The 21,898-nt window shown below is 37.8% G+C and overlaps 1 protein-coding gene across 8 annotated transcripts in view; it reads left to right on the forward strand.

The window, feature by feature from the left end:
- ADAMTS6 (ADAM metallopeptidase with thrombospondin type 1 motif 6) overlaps positions 1-20,651 on the forward strand; it is a 241,289-nt gene extending 220,638 nt beyond the window's left edge. For 7 of the 8 annotated variants that reach the window (XR_004952441.1, XM_036225492.1, XM_036225493.1 and 4 more), the window contains 3 exons: positions 3,844-4,020; positions 6,416-6,572; positions 17,498-20,651. Coding sequence is in view for 7 of the 8 variants with exons in the window: in XM_036225492.1 (XP_036081385.1) it covers positions 3,844-4,020; positions 6,416-6,572; positions 17,498-17,607 (444 nt within the window). In the remaining variant the exon portion in view is untranslated. Of the gene's footprint in view, positions 1-3,843; positions 4,021-6,415; positions 6,573-12,432; positions 12,490-17,497 lie in introns of all 8 variants that reach the window. The other variant, XM_036225496.1, reaches the window with a different exon arrangement.
- Positions 20,652-21,898: the final 1,247 nt, after the last annotated feature.

Raw genomic sequence — 21,898 nt, forward strand, 5'->3', positions numbered from 1 at the left:
TGCCGAACTAAGTATTTAATTTCTGGTTATTACGAATGAATTTTACTGTATACTCAAAGTGTGCAAAAATATACCTTTCACAGGGGTATAGACCAATGATTACTATCTCTGAAGAATGCTCCGAAGCATTTATCATTATGTTAATATATATTATCATGTATAATCATGGCTACTCCTTGCTGTTTTAGAATTCCTTTTTTTTTTTTTTGAGATAGCCCAATAAAACAAGCTTTCATATGGATAAATATATTTATCATAAGGCTAAAGAGAGGCAAAGATGAAATGTAGGCCAAATAAGCAGAAGGAAGAAGTAAAAATAAAAACAAGCTGATTTCTCTATTTGAACGTCTTTGACATAAGATCAGAAAAATTTTCAGGATGGAGTTCTACTTAGAACAAAGCTGGCCTAAGAGGCCTCCCTGTGCCTTTACTACTTTATAATTACCCTCAAGAAGTATAGTAGTTACAGAGACCACAGTTGAGATTCTGGCTATAGACCTGTAATATTCTTGACTAGCTCCGCAGCACTCAGGAGGTGGTGTATTAATTGAATGAGAATGTGGCAGAAATTTAGTGTTCAATCATTCACTATTTTGAGAATCTAATTAATTATCTACTTCTAGTGCTACAGGATAGAATATCTTTTACTTATTTAGTGAAGTTTTGGCTGTAATCTTCTAAAATTATTTCTTACATCAGTAGTGTCATCGTATGTTCAGCTTTGTATATAACTGTACATGGTCCCACAAATGGTTTGTGTCTTTGTACATTTATGTCCCAGAACTTTCTTCTGATAGGAACCTGCCATCTGGATTTATCTGCACCTCTCAGTCCTTCAGTTTCCAACCTAAAAAACGGATGTGAAAATAGTACTTCCTGAAGCTTCTATGAGGATTCGGTAGATTATGACATGCCAAGGATTTAGAACAGTGCCTGACACATATTAGTGTTGCTTTCTCTTTTTTATTCTTCTGTCTATTTCTATCAATCTTATTTGCTTTGTTTTGTCTTTGGTTTCCTGGGGATTTCTCAAACATGGGTGAGTTGCCAGTCCGTGCATTCATTGTCTGCCTCCCCTAATTGTAAGCGGGGTGTGTGTGTTTCTGCCTGTATCCCTAAAGTCTGAAGTACCCTTCTATCCTCTTCTACTTTACCTCGATTTTTTAAATAATTAATTAATACTTCTTATGTAGTCTCATGGCTTTGTTCCTACCAATGATAAGAGCTAATGTATGTATGGATCACAGGGCTTAGAACTTAGCTCTAGTTCTACCACTCGCTATCTGTTTCGCTTTGATTAAGTTGTTTAAACTTTCCTTATCTGTAACAATTCTCAAAAACTTCTATAAGAATAATGTATTTGAAAGTATTTTGTGAACTGTGAAGCTCTGAGGGAATGTAAGGTAGTAGTGCCATTATCAATAAAAGTATTAAGCATAAGAAAGTGACAGAAATCCTCCAGAGCTTTGGCTTCTAACATTGGTGGATGGTAGAGGGTGCTTGGTGTAAAATCAAGAGGCCGAGACACACAAGTGGAGCAAGTTGAAGAGTCTTGAATCGGGGCTCTATTCCTTCTATAGAATGCATGATTGCAAGATATGATTGCATATCTTGGTGTCTTGAATATAAAGAAAAGGTCATTGCGAAGATTAAATTAGATAAGATATGCAAAGTACATAGTGCAGTGTGAAACTTCCAGGAAACACTCAGTGGGAGCCAGCATTAGGTCTGCCTTTTAATAGCTGCATGAATTTCTACCTATCACTTACTCTAAGATTGTTTCTTCATTTTAAAACCAAAGTAATAATTGCCACCTCACAGGATTTTTGTAAGGACTATGTAAATAATAGCATTTAACACAGCCCTTGGAATATACAGTGTTTATTAAATGGTAGCTGCTATTACTATTATTATCATTAATAGTCATAGTAGTCATAGTATTAGCACCTGCAGCAGCAGCATTAGCTTTGTGCCTGGTTAGGGAATACTGCAAATTATTTAGTATGGAGAGATGAATCTGAAGAGGTAAGTAACTTCCTATCAGGGTATAGTAAGCATATTTAGAGTTGAATTTTTATCTTGAAGACAATAGTGACCCATTGAAGGATCTTTTTTAATCAAAAGAAAATATAATTGGATGTGTGCTTTAGAGAACGGGTTGGAGTGAGGCAAGAGCAAGAAACAGGAGACCTGTTAGAAAGCCATGCAATACTAGATGTAGATAACAATGTTGTCCGTATTAAGGTCAACAGCAGTGGAGACAGAAATCAACAGATGTAAGAGATGTTTACAAGTTAGATTAATAGTGATTGATTATATGAGAAGAGTGAGACAGCAGCTGGAAATAGGATGTAGATATGTCTGTGAAAAGGAATAACAAGGATCAGGAATTTCTCTCTTGATTTCTAAGTCCCTCATTAAAGCCTCTTCTGGAACCATATTGGAAAGAACTGAATGTTATCCTTCAAAATGCATCTTAATGAAACTTGTTCTAAGTCAGAGAAAATGTATTGTTATTACATTCAGTGTGATGAAGAGGATTCATGAGATCCCTGATTTTTACCTGAAAAAAAATGTTAATATTTTTCTTTCTTTCTATGGCATATACCAGGCTCAAGGATTGCCCTAGACAAAGCCAGTCAGGGTTGTGTAGTATTCATTAATACATCCCCATCCCACAGCTAGTACATCCTGATTTACCTGATGATAAATCAAAACATTATTTTTCCAGATAAGCCCTCTGCTGAATCCTGGGGGTAAGGGTGGGGTGGTGTACAAGATAAAACGACATGAAATAATTTTAAGGATCTTATAATCTGGTGGGGATGAGAAGATATTTAAATTTGTAATTATAAAATAAGAAGATGGTTATTAGGGGTATAGGAATTAATATATTCTGCATCCTCTTTTTTGGTACTTGACCTTGTGTTCGCATGTCTGTCTCCTATATAAAACTATGAGCTTCTAGCGGTGTAAAGCCTGTCTTATTCATTTTTGCTCCTTTCTCCCTCAGTCCAATGTAGTTCCTATAGGACACCTGAAAACGCTTTTTAAATGAACTGTATAGAAACAGGGCTTCATAATATGGTAGGTAAGGTTCTCACCTGACTGAGAGGAAGTACATATTTTAAGGAAGGGTTCAGATATAGAGGACAGAAAGCTGGAAGGCTTCAGTCAGCCACCAGAACAGAGCACTCCAGTTAACCTGGAGAAGAGGTGAATAATATAGCCTGTGTGACATAGGAAGAAGCCCCTTTTCTTCAGTGTGAAGAACAGAGGAGTCCAACTAAAGAAGAGTCAAATTCATTATGTTTAACTGACGGACAGGGAAAAGTCCAGAGACTTTTTGTGCAATAAACCATCATCTGTGACCGTGTCTTTTTAGCTACCACACTGTAAGAATACACATATAAATCAACCCCTAGCTTGCTTTAAAAGACAGGTTCTCATGGTCTACTAATAACATAAGAATTCTCTTCAGAAGACTACACCTAGCAAGTAGGAAACCAAAGACTCATGTTCCAAAAACAGTTGAATGTGGCCAAGGATAGTGAGGAATCAAGGAATAAAGCTATCCACAAAAAAAAAAAAAAAAGAAGAAGAAGAAGAAAATAAGTTAGCCAAGAAAAGGAAACTTTGTATTTAGCTCTTAATGACCTTAGGAAAAAAGATAAAAGTACTTCTGCTTAAAAACTTAAGGAATGTTCATGTCTGAAGGACTTTGCCTAGAATTTAGTATGTGTATTGTATATCTAACCACACATTTACTTAAAGAGAGGCTTTCCTGGCATCTTCCTCTATCTTTAGATGGTTGTTACTCATTAACATCTGTTTTCTTTCCAGTGCACCCCCAAATGTGGTTCGGGATTCAAGCATCGAATTATTCTGTGCAAGAGTAGCGACCTTTCTAAAACATTCCCAGCGGCACAATGTCCAGAGGAGAACAGACCCCCGACCCGCATCCGCTGCAGTTTGGGCCGCTGCCCTCCTCCTCGCTGGGTGACAGGCGACTGGGGCCAGGTAAGGCAGTTAGATTGTGGGCTCCTATTGAAGCAGCACCTTGAGACACTTGAAGTTCCCGACTGGGTCATTGCTATGGCTCAAGAGATGAGTAACAGCACATAGAAAACTAGGTCTCAGGCATGAGTGTGAAACAATGCACAAACAGCAGCAGCCACACGTGGACACACTTAGCCATGCTGCTCCCACACCTACACGCTTTCCACTTCTACCTACTCCTTGCATTCTAACATCTTAACTAAAAATTCAAAGCAAAATAGTCTAAATGGCCAGAGATTCGAACAACTTACCAAAATTTGGATCCTAGTCTCTCAACTAATTCAAGAACAAATTGGTTAACGCCGGTGTCTTAATTTTCCCAGTTGCAAAATAACTCCTTTTAATCTCTCAGAAAAGCTGCAGGAGTTTTAATTACCTTGCTAATGTGATTGACAGTCTTTGCAATATCATTAATACTTATTCTTCAGTGAATTTTCTGGTCGAGACTATGAATTGGGAAGCAAGTACATAGGGCTTTGGGGATGTATTTTTATATTAGGCTCATTTCCATTTTATGTTCCAATTCCTGCTTTTTCTTTCTTCTTTCTCACTTACTTTTAAATTGTGTTATTTTGCTGAAGGTCACCTTAATTCCTTTAAAGGTAAATTGGTAGTTTTGTTTAGAGGGAAAGTTTTGTTCTTTTGAATGTCAAAAAATGAAATTTATTAGGTTACATTAAAAAATAATGCTCCAGAAAATAAATTTGTAGACCATCAATGCCCCTTTCCTGTGGTTTTCTAATGAACCTTGTAGCTAGTCACTTTCTAATATCTGAGACTCAAATCATAATGGCATGTAACTCCACTGGTATGATTTTGTTTGTGCTCTGGGCCTTCCATTACCTATTAAAAATGGCATTTTGTAAAAAATAGTTATCAAAATTCTGGCCAAAAGTCAATATTGCTAGAGTATAGCAGCTTCTATAGACCTCTTTTGTCACATTTAGGGAGACAAAAAGAGTATTATCATAACATAATTAACATTTGCATTTGTATAATATAATAATTTGCTTTTATTACAACAGTATTTATTTTTATTTACAAAGTGCTTGAGTGGAGTACACATGAGCATTGTATGAAATTAAGTGTTTCACTGTAGAAGTGTGACAGTTTCACAATATATAATTGATGTTATACTATTAAAGAATCAATACAAACATGCTCTCATAATTTTTATTTAAACCAGGTAAAGAATTTCCTTTCTTATATATTCTTTATTGCAATGCACTTTTATATAAAGGTCAGTTGAACATTTTTGCATGTTAGTGGTTTCACCAAATTTACAGTTATCAGTTTGAGATTATTCTTTTAAATGTTGTCAAATCCTTTTTTCTTGTCTACAATTTCAATTCAGTTTCCTAAAATTGAAATCAACCAGTGAATAAGGAAAGATGTTTTAATACATTTTTATGGTGTATTGGTCATTCTGTATTTAGGAACTTAAAAATAAAAGTGTCTATGAATATCCTTGCAAGTCCTGTATGTGCTTTGAGAGTTTTTGCAAACAAAGCCAACAGGGCCTCGGTTTGTTTACCTTGTAAACATCACCATGGCCTGTCTTGGCATCAGTTAGCTCCTCATCCCTTTGATCTCAAATCTCATAAGACTTCTGGTATTCTGGGTGGCAGGCCCAAAGAATAGACCCAGCTTCATTCTTCAGCCTGGACAACTTAAACTAAGCCACTCAGAGTAACTTCAATTCTGAATTAACTTAAATCCCTGAGTAGATTTTAAAAAAAAAGATAGGGAAACGTGATAATTAGCTAACAGCAGACAACTTCTCTGGATTGTGTGGCTGACAATACCTTAGAAACTGGAGCTATTTAATTTAAGCTCTCTCTCTCTCTCTCTCTTTTTTTTTTTTTTTTTTTTTTTTTTTTTACTGTTTCTATCACCAGGCCCCACAGCAGTCATTGCTATTACACTAAACTAATATTTTGATCAGATTCAGAGCACAACAATAAACCATCAGGTTGTTCGCCCACGAGCCTATAATAAACAGCAAGCAATAGTGGAGTCCCAGGCCTGGAATCTCTATTTCATCATGAGGAGTTTCTAATTGCAGTCCAATTAGAGTTCACCAGCACTGCTTGGAACGGTTAGAATAATAGTCCAAGAAATCCCCATTGTTATCTTCTGGGAACTATATTGTTTCCATTTTCTGGGGTAATAACATAATCCTTGAGTTCCAAAATTGATTCTATACTAGAATGACCTAATCATACACCTCTCCAAGATGAACAACATATGGGCTTTAAAAGCTAATATATGGGATATTGGAAATGACATAGTATCTTTTTTACCTCCTGAAAATTGTTGAAATTAATATGTTGTTTCCCTTTGTCTTTGGGTTTAGTGTTCTGCTCAGTGTGGCCTTGGACAGCAGATGCGGACTGTGCAATGTCTCTCCTACACTGGGCAGGCGTCTAGTGACTGTCTGGAAACAGTTCGGCCTCCATCAATGCAGCAGTGTGAAAGCAAATGTGACAGTACCCCCACTTCCAATACTGAAGGTGAGTTTCCCATGGAGGAGGGGCCCGTGGTCTCTGGTGACACATCTCTACTGGTTCCCAGGGCTTAAAGAGCCCCCAAAAACCTCTGTTGTAGGTTAGTTTGTATAGAGCATTTGTGAAAGCAGCATATGCATTAGATATGTAATCATAAAACCTAAGTTTTTTCACTTAACCTTTTTGGAGCCAGGTTTACTTATCACTACGATGAGAGATTGCGTGGATAATCTCTAAGGTCACGTCCAAGCTATCATTCGATGTTTGACATGTGCTAGAACTACAGAGATGCTTTCTATACCATCATGAAGATTAAAAATCATGCTTATTATAAATATAATGAAAGCCTATGTTTGAAACTTCTTATGTATCAAATGCTAATTTTCTTATCGTAGAAAAGTAGGAAAAGATAATCATATAGGAGAACTCTAAAATTTTTTTTTATTATATATTGGAAATTCCTTTATTAACAGCAAACGCCCACCCAAATCCTGAATTTTCTTATATTGTCTTTAAATAAATTTACTTTATTTATTCAGTGAGACATTTATTTGAAAATTCAGGAAATCTGGGAAATTTATTTGAAATTTCCTGAATGCTGCTATGTACAAGGTGCTATAACAAACTAGGGGGCATATAGACAAATATGGGGCATAGTCAGGAAGGTCAGGCTGCCTTCTCACATGAAAATAGAGGCATGATCAAATACATGCACATGAATATCTGAAGCTACAAATTTAAATTATGTAAGAAACCCAGTTCTAGGGTTCTGCTTAAAAAGCAAGATAAAATTAAAAAATAACTATCCTGAATAATTTAACTTGTTAATATTTTTCAAATGAAAATGATACGATCATAAACCTGTTAGAGATCTGTTCCTTTTGACCAGATCTATCCAGTTTGAAGAATTGTCTTTAAATCCTATCTTTTTCATGTTTCCTTTGGAATTTTATTTTAGAAAGACCAACATCTTGTATGACAAGATATAAACACTCAGCATCTTTGAGATGGTCTGGTTTTTATATCTGATTCCCAACACAGTATACTTACTGTGTAGCTTACTCTTTCAAATAAGTAAAGCGTTATCCTACATTAATTCAAAATCACAGTTTTCATTTGCAAAATATCTGGCTCTAATGCCATATTCTTTTTTGTGCCTTTAATAAGGGATATTCTGGGAATCTAGCTTTCCTTTTCTTGAGAAAAGCTCAAAATCCATGACAAACAGAAGTATTTTTCAAAGCAAATCTATTTCTTTTAAATGATCTAAAGAAAAACATCTCTCTTCTATAAGACTGTAGCAAATGACTTTTATTTTTGTAAATTATCAGTGATCAATCACATGGATTTGGGAAATCTGTTTTTTTATCAGAAGATAGAAATATCTTCTACTGAAAGATAAAGGTTAAGGTGGAAGAGAGGATATAAGTATCATATAAAACTACTTTATGTTGGGTATTATGTTTATTATCCATCCTATATACATTATACATAAATATCTGCATGTACATTATACAATCATGACAATAACTTTCTGAGAGTTGATATTACTGATGAGAAAAATGAGGAGCACAGATAGTGATCTGCCCAAATTGCAAGACTAGTAAGTAGTAGTCAGGATTTGAACTCAGATTTGACAGAGCCCAAGGGTATATCAGTTTCAACTACATGTATATGCTATTTATAGTTCATTCTTTAAAATCAAGTATTTTAACATGAAGACAGAGCTTCAGATTATGAAGTAGAGATACTTCTGGCATGACTATCAGCATGATTCAACAGATTAAGGCTTAATCGTTGCTAAAAGAATTGGCTTTTAATATGCACACAGCAATATATGTTGAAGTTATGTTTTTAACTTTATTTTAAGCCATTTCAGTAATTTCTCCAAAAGCTTCTCTGTAGTGGATAATTATACATAAGCTTTGCCACTGAATGTGCAAGCAATACTGTTTTAAGAGTGGGAAGAATATCATTTGTAACTACACTTATTTCTGCCTTAAAGGAATTCTCTTAAAATGGGTAGTCATTAATCTGATGTCTCTTGGAGTATTTGGAAAAACACCTCGTGGTCATTTAATCTGCCTGGCCAAATAACCTTTTATTAATATTAATCTGAAATAAGCAGTTAAGACAAGTTTTGGCCTTTTCAGTAAAGGAGAAAACTTTTAGGAAATTGTTAATCCTACTAAGTATGACTAATCTCAGAATTGATATTCCCCTAAAGCTGTTGACTTATTTAAAAGGAGATCACTGTTTTACAAAACTAGAATTAAAGGACATGTCTGTTGTAAATTGTTTTGTGTTCTCTTTAGCTTCTCAATAGCATATACTGAATATATTTAAATACATGAAACTATCAGTTCATTATATCAGCAGCTAATTATTGAATGATTGCTGTGGCCAGCCTCTGTCATTCTTTATGGAAAATTCAAAACATTTATAAGTTCATAGTCTTACAGAGAAGATACTTTGGGGTGGGGAAAGGAAGGCAGAATGTATCATGTTTATACAAGTGCTAAGAGAACTTAAATGAAGGACCAATGACTTCAACCTTTGGGATGAAGGCAAGCTTCATAGGCTAAGTGGTCCAGAATACAGCCATAATATGTAGTTGGGAAAATCCAGTGTGTACCCTGAGAAAAGTAGATGAAAGAGTTCAGTTGAATTATAATTGTCATTCATAGAGGTAAAAACTGACAGATAACATAGATTTCCAAAAAAAAGAGGCGCTTTCATGAAAGTATTGTGAGAGTGAACTGATACAGTCTGGGAAGCAGATGAGGGAGAGAGAAATGCATCTTACTAAGGGTAACTTGGTAGGAAGTAGTCCAGGAAAGAGCAGGTTCTGGTTAATGGAGGGTAGAAAAAGACCCCCTTTTCCCCAGCAGAATCAGGTTCCCTTGACTCTTAGTGACAGGCTACTAAGAAACTATTTCAGCTCTACCCCAAGTAAAATAGAGTAGGACTAAGGAAGATCTCTTGGAATCTAAAATATGGTTTTTCAGTAAGGTCTGGGTAAAATGGGCCACTGATGGAATCTTGAGAGTTGTTTTAACTACCAAAGTTTAGGAAATAGTTTCTCTCCTAATATTTTATTATGAAAGTAATAAAAAGTTTTAAACATATAGCACAGTTGAAAGAATTTTACAATGAACACTCACATTCTGGATGCTAGTATTAACATTTTACTGAACTTGCTTTATTATATGTGTGTGTGTGTGTGTGTGTGTGTGTGTGTGTGTATATATATATATATATATATCTCCATTCCTCAAGGTGATGGTTTTTAAATAATGTGTTCCATTTACCTAATTACTAATTCACTTACTTAGCAAAAATATGTACCATTTGCCAAACACCGAGACTATGAAAGGAATATCAGAAGGTCCCTGTCCTCATATGGAACACAGTTTAATGAGCGTGGCAACATGCAAACAAATAATTATCACAGTATGGGCAGTAGTGTAACGGGTTGAAAGAAGCTATCAAGAGTGCACAGAGGAGGGTGTAATTATAGGCATCATGGAAAAGACAAGCTTTAGCGAGGCACTTATAAGGTAAAAGTTTGCCAAGAAGACATTGAGATATTGGGCGTTTCTCACAGAGAATGAGTGTGTGAGTCATGGCACTGTGGAGATAGTTCAATATGTCTACCACAGGTTGGCAGATGAGCAGACAGTAGAGATGGTTTTGTAGAGTCCTGTATGCAAAGGAAGGAAGTTAGCAGTCTACCTACGAGTTCTGGGAAACAAGTGAAGGAAATTGGGGAGTGGTGTGCTTAGGACGGCAGGTGCGTAAAGGGCAGAGGGAGGGCAGCTTTGTGTGGGAGAAGAGTTAGAAAGTTGTTTTAACACTCCAGGCTCAAAATGATGATATCTTGAACGAAGGCAGATATAGTAGGGATCAAAATGAGGGTGACAAATTGGAAAAAAGGAGAATAAAATGGAAAGGAGAATGAAAAGAACCTAATGCACATTTGGACATGAGGATGGGCGATATGGAGGTGTTCAGTGTGACTCCCAAGTTTTACATTTAACCAGTAATCATGATAAGGAATTTAGGCATGTATAGGGACATGAAGCACATTTGTCCCCAAAACCCATAATAAAGCAATGGAATTTGAATATGATTTTAAAAAATAAATATTAATAATGGAGAGAAATTGAAGAAATGGAAGGAAGTTAAGGCAACAAAGATACTAAGAGACAGAAAATTAGAAGTAGAACATCACAAAAGTAAAAGTAATAAATAGTAGGAAAGAAATAGGAAAAAGAAGAAAGATAAAATCCGCCATGTTCCATGCTTCAGTTTATTCCTGAAAGCTTTCAGCCAAGAGTTAAAGCATCATAGGCTTGATCTTGACAGACTACCACCGATGAGGGTAACACTACATTGCTGCTGAGGGTGAATTATAGACCTGCTGGGTATCACTGCATTTGAAATACTACTCAGAGTAATTTTTTAAAGTACATCTGGCAGCTGGGACTAGCTTACTCAAGCTTACCTGAAATTCTATCCCAAACGCCATTTTATTCATCTTTATGCAGTTTCAAGTTCTCTCGTATGGTGAGTCTTTTCAGCTTCTCAGTAGCAAAAGGCACCCTGTCGTCTCGTATTTATTGCTTCCAGGTAATGATTTATGGTGTACCATGAGCTGGTAACCAACTCAGGAAAGGTGTGGTTGGTGTACATTGGTTTGCCAACTCAACTGTCTAATGGTGGCTTTGGTGCGTCTTAGTCTCCCTCAAGTAAACCACTCTGAGAAAACCTGGGCAACTGCAAAAATCTTGTTAAATGCCTGGAGCAAAACAGCTACTGAATTTGGGTCTTTAAAGTGGCATTCAATGTATTAAAATCAGTGAAAGGAATGATGAAGGTGAAAACTTTGATTTCAGGGAGGTGAGGAAGACTGGGGTTTTTTCTTTGCCATTATAAAGAGCTTAGCATTCAAGTTCACATTCCTGGCTGTCTGGTTTGAAGAGAACTCTAGATTTGTGTTGGGAACATACCACTTCAAGGTTACAGTAGAAGACATCCAGGGAGTAAGACTGGGAATGAAACATAGAAAACATGGTAAGATGAAATCTAAATAAAGACCCATAGCTGATATCATCTTGCTTCTAGGATAAAAAGTTAGTGTCCTATTCCCATTGCAATGAATAATGTCAAGTTCTCAAGCAAAACTTATTTCATCTTTTCCAATCTGAATATGTAAAATGTCCAGGGCTCAAGTATAATTTTATTAGGAAAAGTACGCTGAGTTCACATCCCCTGCTTGTACCCACACATGCACATGCACAGCCTTTGTCATCTTCTCACTGGGCTCTGCATCTCCATGGGCAGTTTGACAGAGGCACAGCTGGTTGTACTTTTGTAATCCAAAAGATAGACCCTCAGGTGCTTAAGTCATAACTCCCTACACACTGTGTTCTTCCTCTAAATCTCTTAAAAAGCTTACAGGCACAGAGGGCATGCATTCTGCAAAGAAAGATGCTGAACGGACCAAGCTAGTCTTGGAAGAATATGTCCCTGTGTGGCCCAACTCACTCCAAGGATACAATTTAGGCAGGCTTTGCATTGCTTTATTAATTCAATACAAGAGCACTGTATTTCAGGAGTTGCTGTTATATTTCTTGGACCAAGTCAAATTATCAAAATCACAATGATTCTGAATCCAACTGCATCCTAAATTCATAAGCCTCTGTTCAGTATGAGTATTTTGAAACCATGTCTTTTAGGTCTGGGTCTTGAAAGATTAAAGCACCTGGGGAAAAACCCATTGGAACATCAATGATAAGTAGAGTCATGTGTTGAATATGAAACAGGTTGTCTAATTTTATCATTCAACTCTACCAAAACCCAGATTACCAGTGAGACCCACTCCAGCATACCTGGGAAGTTACTTACGATTCTAAGAATGGTAAGTTCACATCACAGGGCCTAAGGGCTGGCTTTTAGCCCTTAATATGTTCCCAAGTCTCTCTGAGAATAATTTAGGGACACTTCATAAATTATCATTCCCACCAGAAGTCTCTGACCTTGGGTAAAGTGAAATTTTATTGTCAAGGAGGAAGAAGGGATATAAAAAAAAGAAAGACTAGTTATGTCTACAAAACATTTCCCAGAAACCACACAATAAAGACTTCTTACCCTTCCAATAGCCTCACAAGAAAAAAAGATTGAAAGAATGTCTTGTCATTATCCTCCCTGGAGAGTACTTAGCCTGGTACATGATGATAGTAGAAGAGAAAATCAGTCTCCTTCATCTTAAAATCCTTGACCCTCCTGGCTCAGATATCACTACTTAAAAAGCAGTAGACATAAATGTGTCTGTATGAAGAAAATATGATAGTAAAAACCAAATCTTCAAGATCAATTACAGGGAAATTATATTATAAAAAGATTCTACCTAAAATAAAGAATTCCTTTTAATAGATCTCCTACATAATTATTTATTTGCAGATTACTTGGATATAAAGCATTTCTATTATTGTTTTGATTTCAATGGAAATATGCGATTTAATTTATGCATAACGTTTTCAGAATGGTTTTATCACCAATCTAAGCTGTACTGCGTATTGGCTCAAGGGTGGAAGTGAAAAGACTATTACATATTTTCAGTGAGCTTTGAGGATGAAGCAGATTAGTGAATAAGTTTTACAGTTAAGCCCTCTCAACTACATCAGCAAAGTGTCAATGAGTCAGTCCAAGTGCTCAACAAGTCAGTCCTCTCCAGCTAAACTAAAAAGGTGGCAGGTGGGCTAAAAGTAACAATATAATTTAGAACTTTTACTCATATTTATAAGATTATATTTAGCTTTCTATAATAGTGAGACTTTAAAACTTCTTGGTGTGTCTAAAATCACCGTTCGCCCTCATAATTTTACAAATTTAAGGAGAAAGTTGTAGCTGAAGAAAAGTATTCAGGCTATTCTGAATGCCTGTGACATAGAACCCTCTTTAAAAAAAAAAAAAAGACTTTTTCCCTTTTCTAAGATGGCAGAACAAACCTCCTGGTAATGATGCAGCCCAAGGGTGACTTATCATCGGCCAAGAGTACAGAAGCACTGACAGGCAGAAACCTTTTTGCATTTAGATGCCAAGAATGCTGCCAAAATAGAGTGGTATTAGAGTCAGACAAACCTGAGTGCTGGCCCCAGTTCTCAGACCAACCAGCTGTGTGACCCAGCATGAGTTTTGTAACCTTTTGAGCTTCAGTTTTGCAGTCTGTGTAAAGCTGATGTTTTATATATTTTAAAGGATTAGTTATATAAGTATGTAAAGCCACCTAAGATAGTGCCTGGCACATAAAGAGGCATTTGGTAAATTATTTTTAATGTTGTTACTAGATTAAGCTCTTGTGGAGTTAAAAGACAGAGAGAATGAAAGACCAGTCATAGCTGACCTTCTTTGGTGAATAGATTTTCATCAGTCCAAAGACTAATTCTTCCCATTGGACAGTCCCTAGAAGGCAAAACCAAAAAGTGGGAATGGGATATTCCTCACGTCCCTCTCCTTTTCGGGAGCCCCCTGTACTTTATCAAGGCTGAGTGACCTCATACATCCCAGGAGTTGCCATTTTAGCATCTCATCGAGGCCCATTATCAGAGCGTTGGCAGTGTCCAGCCCTGGGTCTTCTGCTAGGTCTCTCCCCGCCCCAACCCCATCATAATTTACCTGCTCTCTGTTTGATATCTTTCTGTTAATTTGCATATGTGTGCCATTGTGTAACCCTTCCTGAGAGCCTATGTACATTTTGATGTAGATCCCAGAGAAACAATACTTAATAGTTGTTCTCACAGGCAGAATCACGTGAAGAATCACGTGAGCCAATAAACTGAGTGCTTTCTCTGTGCTGGGTGCCGTGGCATGTTCTGTATAGGCATTATCTCATTTGAGCCTTACAGCATCCTATGAGCAGGTCTTATCACTGTCTCCATTTCACAGACGAGGAAGCTATGGTATAGAGAGGCTAAGTCACTTGCTAGGACAAAGAAACACGGGGAGGAGACAGTGCCAGCATTCATCCCAGGCCCGTTTGGCTTCAGATCTGGGCTCCTCACCACTGTGTTGGGAGGTCCTGGGACACTCATAAGTAGTCCCTACCTCCCTAAGCTTGAGCCTGCTCCCAGGACCCAAACCACCTCCTGCTTTCAATCGATTTAGTCAGAATCGAGTTAGTTGGGAATTAACAGAGATATTGGGAAGTTCAGAGAGGGACATCCTGGCAGCTGGCTTCCAGCCTACCCCGAGGGTAGACACCGCTCCTGGACCAGGGAAGTGCTCCGAGCATCTGTATGCGAGGGAGAGTGTTCTCATCTCCACCACACACCTAACGAGCTAAATCCCCGAACATTTATATTTGTAGTGACCTAAATGGGTGGATGGAGGGATAGTTGGAGAGAGAAACAATTTACAAATATTTCATTTTATTTATTATTTATTCTCTATTATTTAATCAGACTACAGTGTCTAAATCTAAAAAGAAAAATCTGTGAATTTGCTTGTATTTTGCTCATCTTAGAGTTTTCCTGGTTCAGCAACTCTTCCATATATGGCGTGATGAGTCTCCTGATCAAGTTCTATATATTCCCAGGAAATATTCTTCTTTGTTTTCTCTGCAAACTGACTTTGTGTCCATATGACAGCATTTTCTCAGTAATAATCTGAATATTGCATTCTTACTGAGAAGTTCAGAGCACAATTCACTGTCATCAGGTGGAAAGAGCTAATAATAACTAATAGTGATCATAATAATGGTAATTCAACATCCTACACTTATTGAGGTGACAACATAGGCTAGGTGATAACATAGGCAATACCTGTTACGTGTCGAGGTGAGGACTCTCATCAACCTTATTTACAGATGAGGAAACTTAGGCACAGAGAGGTCAAGTGGTTTGTTCAGAGTCGTAAAGTTAGGAAATGATAAAGCTAGGATTAAACCCAGGCAGTCTGGCTTCTAATTTTATTTCCTTGTACTATTAAAACAACCAGTCCTCTTCTATCTGTTTATCAACTAAATCATTTTTATATTTTGGCAAAGCAGGCCAAAGCTAAAGTGTATTTCGTACTTTAAGCAGCCCCACCAAGCCCTGTTGCAGAGTCTGAGAGCAGTAGTCTCCACTGGCGGGCTGCCCATTAGGGTGGTGATTTGGAATTAAAGATGAGTGAAATTGTGCCAGCTTTTCTCATCATGTATGCTCAGTTTTTCTCATCATTTTAATAACTACATTACTTTGACAATATATCCCTCTTGGTTACAATGATAAAACGTTTTTTTTTGTTCCACAGAAATATTCTTAGTCTAAACTTTTTGGTTACGTTTTATTGGTTATGACAGTGGAAAGGGGAAAAATATAGTGACCTCCAAATTAAAATATGTGGAGATCTTTTCACCTCAAATTCAAATTTGATTGACCAAATATCATCTGATTTCTTTATTTTAGTGCAAAGTTTAATGAAAATTTTTACATCTCTCCTACCTTCTTTTAGCCAAAACTTAAATTTATTGAGAATTCTAGTATGGAAAGTTTCTATTCAGATTTCTAACTATTATTCTCTTTGTAAATCAAATCTTGAGTAAGGGAGTTTGATGGTGGCAGAGCTTATATTTTTCCAAGGGTTGAGGGTTACAGTTTAAAATTTTTAACTATTTCACTGAAAGAGCCTTGAAAGTGAGACCAATAAGATCGTTACCTCCCTTTTCAATAATAAGAACTGTGAACTTTCCTATTTTTTTGCATTTAATTTTCCAAGTTTATCATATGTCTCATGTACCATTACACGATCTCTTAGCACGTTAGTGGACCTTTGAAGCCAGGAAAAAACAAACAAATAAACAAGCAAACAACACCAGCCACAGCACCGTTCTGTCAGACTAACTTTGCCTGATTCTAATTACCTTAAGCAATTTACCCAGGATGCTTTGGTGTAACCACCTGGAAAAATGAGGGTGGAACTTTGATTCTGGGAGGCATATGGAAATTTAATTACTAGGTTTACAAAGTATTTAAAACCCCCCCCAGATAAAAGTGACCAGAGGACTGGAGAAGAATATCACTATTAGCAATAGTGCGGTACCTAGGGGGGTGGTCAGGGTTACTGAAAATCAAAGGCCTATGTCCCTTTCTCTGCTGGCCCCTCAGCCCCATCTTCTGCAACCAGCATCAAGGGGAGATGGAGAAAGAATCATTTATTCACCTTCTGGCTGCAAGAACTACAGACTTCAACTGTGGCAATTCTAGCACTGAGGAGAAAATACACATAGGAAAAAAGAAGGCCATGTCTCACTTCCAAATTAAAAAAAGACATTTCTACATGTTTCCATAACCCACAGACTACTGCCATTTGAGGCCAACCCCTCCAAGTTTTCCTCTTTGTCTAGTGTAGTTGCTGAATCTAGGCCACTGTCAGCAATCCTTTTCATTCACCCAGGCCCATCCCCAAGCCTCACAGATGCACAGATTCTCCTGAGACATGTGTACTTCGGTATCAAACAATGCAACTCATGTTTGATTTTGGATAACCTTGCACTGCTGAATAAAATAACCCTTGAGAAAGAAGCAATAAAAGCACTGTAAGAAAAATGACTCATGTTTCCAAGCTGTCTAAAGTGATCACTTATCCCAACAAATGGTAATTCTTTCAAGACACGGTGGGCATGCCCCATACTTACAAAGTGTGGGAGAAAAGCCTCGCGATCTTTTTTTTTTTAATTTGTATTAAAATATATCAAAAGAATGTTTCTGGTAGGCTGTACCAGACAGGGTATGCTCAGAAACAAAAACAAAAACCACATGGATGTGAAAACCAAGGTGGATTGGTGCAAGGGGGAGGTCCTTACCGAACATCCGGGCTCATCGGCTTGTTTACGTACTTGTTTATGTGCCTCTAATTGTTTTCCATTTTCTGCCCCCATTCATTAGAGTGCAAAGATGTGAACAAAGTGGCTTATTGCCCACTGGTGCAGAAGTTCAATTTTTGCAGCCGAGCATACTTCAGACAGATGTGTTGTAAGACCTGCCAAGGACAGTGACCCACGGAAAGCCAGAGAGCGAGCCTTGTCATTTCATCATGGAAATGCGTCCATCAAAGAGAGCCACCCGGAGGAAGAGGATTGATGTCCTTGCAAATGCATTACCCTGTGGAAAACGTAACCACTGGTCAGCCCTAGCTGACAGGATTTCAATATTATTTTAACTTCTATGAAGTAGGATTTATTGATCCAAAGTGCTGGACACAGTATTAGGAGGGAATGCCAGAGTGGAGAGATCCAAACAACACAGGGAGACTTGCTTACTGTGGAACGTTTGTGTTCTTTCGAGTAAATCCAATAGCCTGTTTACCTCCTTGGACCATTAAGATAATTTTTATTATAGACTTAGCAATGACACTGAATCCATTTGTATTTAAAACTGTTTAAAATGTAGCTGTTATGACTTGGTCAACTATGGAAGTAAAGAAGATTCAGAAATCTTAAATCATAGCTTAAAAATATTTACTATCCTTTATCTCACTAGAACGGCACCACGATTTAAATTCTAAAATCGGCTTTGAACTGTAATTTAAGGAGCAATTATAAATCAAAAGTAATGAAAGTTTGTATTTTTCTTCCTTCTACTTAATTTCCTTAGGAATAATCCCCCTGTTCTGAACACTGCTGTGAGCCATATATAAACTATATTAAACTGAACAACAATGAAGGACTTAGTTTGAAGCAGTGCATCAGTTACTGCAGCTGTGCAAGTCTATAAATTCAGTGCTAAAAGACTGTGGCCAACTTGCCATTGTGCAAGTGAAGCTGAGATTTCCAATTAAACTTTAAGAGAAGAACATTTCAATTTCATGCAGAAGCCAGACCTGGGGTATGGTAGAGGCTTAAGTACCAGGCCCTTTACTGCCATCATACAGGATGCCTCAGCTCTTATTTGAGTCACCCCAACTCACTTGCGTTTACATCCTCACCAGCCACAGAATGGCTTCTGCCCCACTGGCTTGCTGCACATGTGTTGAGCTTACTGAGACAATACCATGCAAAAGATAGACTGGCTCAGTAACAACCAGGCAGACCCTTTTGCTGACAATTACGATGGGTTCCAGATGTCCCTTCTTTGATATGTCAGAAGGGCATTTATTTATACGAGAGCAAGTGTGTGTGTGTGCGGGTGCTTTTGAGTGTGTGGGTAGATGAGTGTGCTTGCACATAAATGTGCTATTTCTGTGAGTTTTGAAGTAGGCAAAGGATAACAACCAAAGAATAAACACTCGTGAAGACTAGCGATCATAAAGCATAATTGTAAGTCACTTGACCAAGTATTTTATATTTTTTATGGATACTCTGAGTGGCAATTCAATGTGAAACCCAGTTTCTTGGGCAGGTCAAATTCTAGCATGAAATCCACCTAAATTAAATTGACTAGCTCATATTTTTCCTATGCACAAGTTTCACATCATGCTCATTGAATGATTTGACGAGATTTTAATAAGAAAGAAAAAAAGGAGGGTACTTGTTTATATTAATATTTTGTACTTGAACACTCGTAGCTTGCATCAGGTTCTGGATGAATGTGCTTTGTGTCCTGCACGTGTGTCCACCGTGCTACACCAACACCTCAGACTCAAACCAAATGGCTACTTTACAAAGATACTACTTGCAGTTAAAGTACGTTTGGCTTAAATTCATCGCTGTGCTCTGAAACTCCATGTCAGGTGCATCACATATATCATGACCTAATATGGATAATTAGGATTTTTCAGAAAGGAAGGGAGACTCACAGACTTCAGAAACCAGCCTAAATTTCAGGTTTGCTTTGGAGTCAGCATGGGAAGTTGTTCTGCACGCTCAGTCATGGTCATCTGTATCTCGTCACCTGCTTTCTCTCTCAATCCCACAGCTCACATCCCTGAACTCTCCAGAGAGGAGACAATACGTGAGTTTGTTGCCAGGGCGCCTATCTATGCCGTCCTTAGAAGACCAGCCCGAATTTCATCTTAGTCATTCAGTGAAGGGAAGGCAGCCCATGGGCAGCACAGCCCTAGCACTGAATTCCATTGGTGCTTTGCAAAGAGCAGTTAACTTGGTGCTAATGTGCCCTGGTGAAATAAACAAAAGATGGTTGGTTTCTGTGGCATTTTAGACATGAGCGTGCTATCAGGATCTGCTTTTCTCCAACGTTTTCTCCAACAGCTTCTGTTTTTATTTCAAAAAGATTTTTCATGTTACTAAGGGCTGTTTTTACCTCACCTAGAAACTAACATGAGGGCCATCCCCCTGAGCACCATGCAGCTGCCCAACTGGTACTGGCAAAGGAGGGCAGCCAGGTTTCCCCCTGGGGCGTGGCACCAGCACCAGAGAGCTCCTGGGGCAGCATTGGACCATCACCTTTTCAGAAGGAACCAAGCACAGAATGTAGCAGGACTAAACACCTTCAGACAGGCCCTGAATTTAATTAAACCTGAGTGGGAGAAACAAGTCACATTCCACAGCACATCACAATACCGCTGCTACTCTGTAGTCAACCACGTGGCTACGTGACTTTTTCCTAAATGTAACAATAGGATCATCAGTGGAGGCGGAGCCACCACGGCAGGCCCTCCAAAGGTAGTGAGCTATATAGACTACTTAGGGAACCCCTAAAAATATCTGGCACCCCATGGCTGAGAGCAGTATCCGCCACTGGCATTAAGGCCTGCCAAAAACCAAAAGGCACAGTAACCCAACTGACTTAACCCTTTGAGATACATATAATTTCCTAAACAGTCCACTTCATTGGGAATATTTTTATTTGAGTGAATGTCACATAGGTATCCTTAATAATACAGAATGAAATTACCTTTGTATTATTGTGATTAGTTGTTGCTTATTATTTTATACTCAGTATTAATGTGGTACACTGTTTTGCTTTTGTAAATTATATTCTAATTTATTGCCATGTTTGCTAACACTTGTCCTTCATTCATTCTGCTTGTAATGAAAATGAAAAGTCATTGTAACACTTGATGGAGTGAAATCCACACCAGGCACAGATTTTTTTAACATAGATAATTTAGTAAAAATAAAAACTCAGCTTGTAAGAATGATTCGGATGGAAGTTGTCTATTCTCTGAAAAGCTGGTGTAAAACTTGCAGTAGGAAGAAACTATGCTTTGAAATACCCTATCTACATGGTCCCAATTTACCAGGTAGTACGGAGGATTGAGTTAACTTGTTGCATCTTTATTACCTTCTCCAGAGGGTACATCTGCGTGTAATGTCTAAATGCAAGGGCGTTGGATATTTCTAGTGGGGTTACATCCTCAGATGCCACCAGCCAACCATTCTAAGGCTAGAAAGGAAGCCCAGACTGGCCATTGCCACATAATTTCAATCACTTGGCTCACAGCTCTGACCCCCTCCTTCTTTTGCTTTCCATGTAAACTCACATAGAAGGGGATGCAAGATACTTTATTGTGCAAAGGAAGCTAAACAAAACAATTCATATTTGAAAGATTTTTCTTCTCAGAATCAACAGGGAGGATGAAACATGACAATTATACTATTTCACCTTCAGACATTCAGTCTTTGCCGAGCTGGGAGCACTATCAAATGCAAAGGTAACAGCAGTTTATGAAACTCAGCAGCCAATATGCATGCTTAGCTATTTGAGTATTTTCACGACAGCGTCATTGATTATATAAGATGTGGAATGCCTAAGCACTGTTACACTTTACTCCACTTACCTCTGCCTCGTGCACCCATATTCAGTCCTCTACATTAGAAGAAATCAAGTGAGATGATTAGATAGTCTTGGGGACTATTTCCCCAAAATCCATCCTAGAAACCAAAAGTAGCGGAAGTATTATGAATGCTCAGTTAATGAGGAGATCCTGAGACCCGCTGTTTTAACTTCCCATTACATTTGCAAAGAGTAATTCTGCTAGGGGTCAGGGAGCGGGGAATACCAAGAAGAAAGGTTTGCCTTAGCTTAGATTCATCAGAATCAAGTCCATCTTTTCAACAGTTGTTTTCACGCTTTCAGTTAAATGATCTCCCTTTGAAATGTCTAAAGGACACTATCTGCTTAGGGCACTGATCCTTCCTAGAGACTGATGCTTTCCAGGGATCACTAAGATAATCCCTAAGACTTAAGCTCAAAAAGGCCAGGTGACATTTTTCAAGTAAATTAGGGAGAAAATTGGGTATTGATTTTAGTAAGAAAAAAATGTTTGAATTTCTTTGGTTAGGATAAGATTAATTACTTTTAAAAGAAGGGGAAAGAAATGTAATTCAGGTAGAAAAAATCACAGCCCAGGAGGACTAGAAGATTCTAAGGTCATAGGAAGGAGAA

This window comes from Rousettus aegyptiacus, unplaced genomic scaffold, assembly GCF_014176215.1.
Source record: "Rousettus aegyptiacus isolate mRouAeg1 unplaced genomic scaffold, mRouAeg1.p scaffold_m13_p_8, whole genome shotgun sequence".
Lineage (NCBI taxonomy): Eukaryota > Metazoa > Chordata > Mammalia > Chiroptera > Pteropodidae > Rousettus > Rousettus aegyptiacus.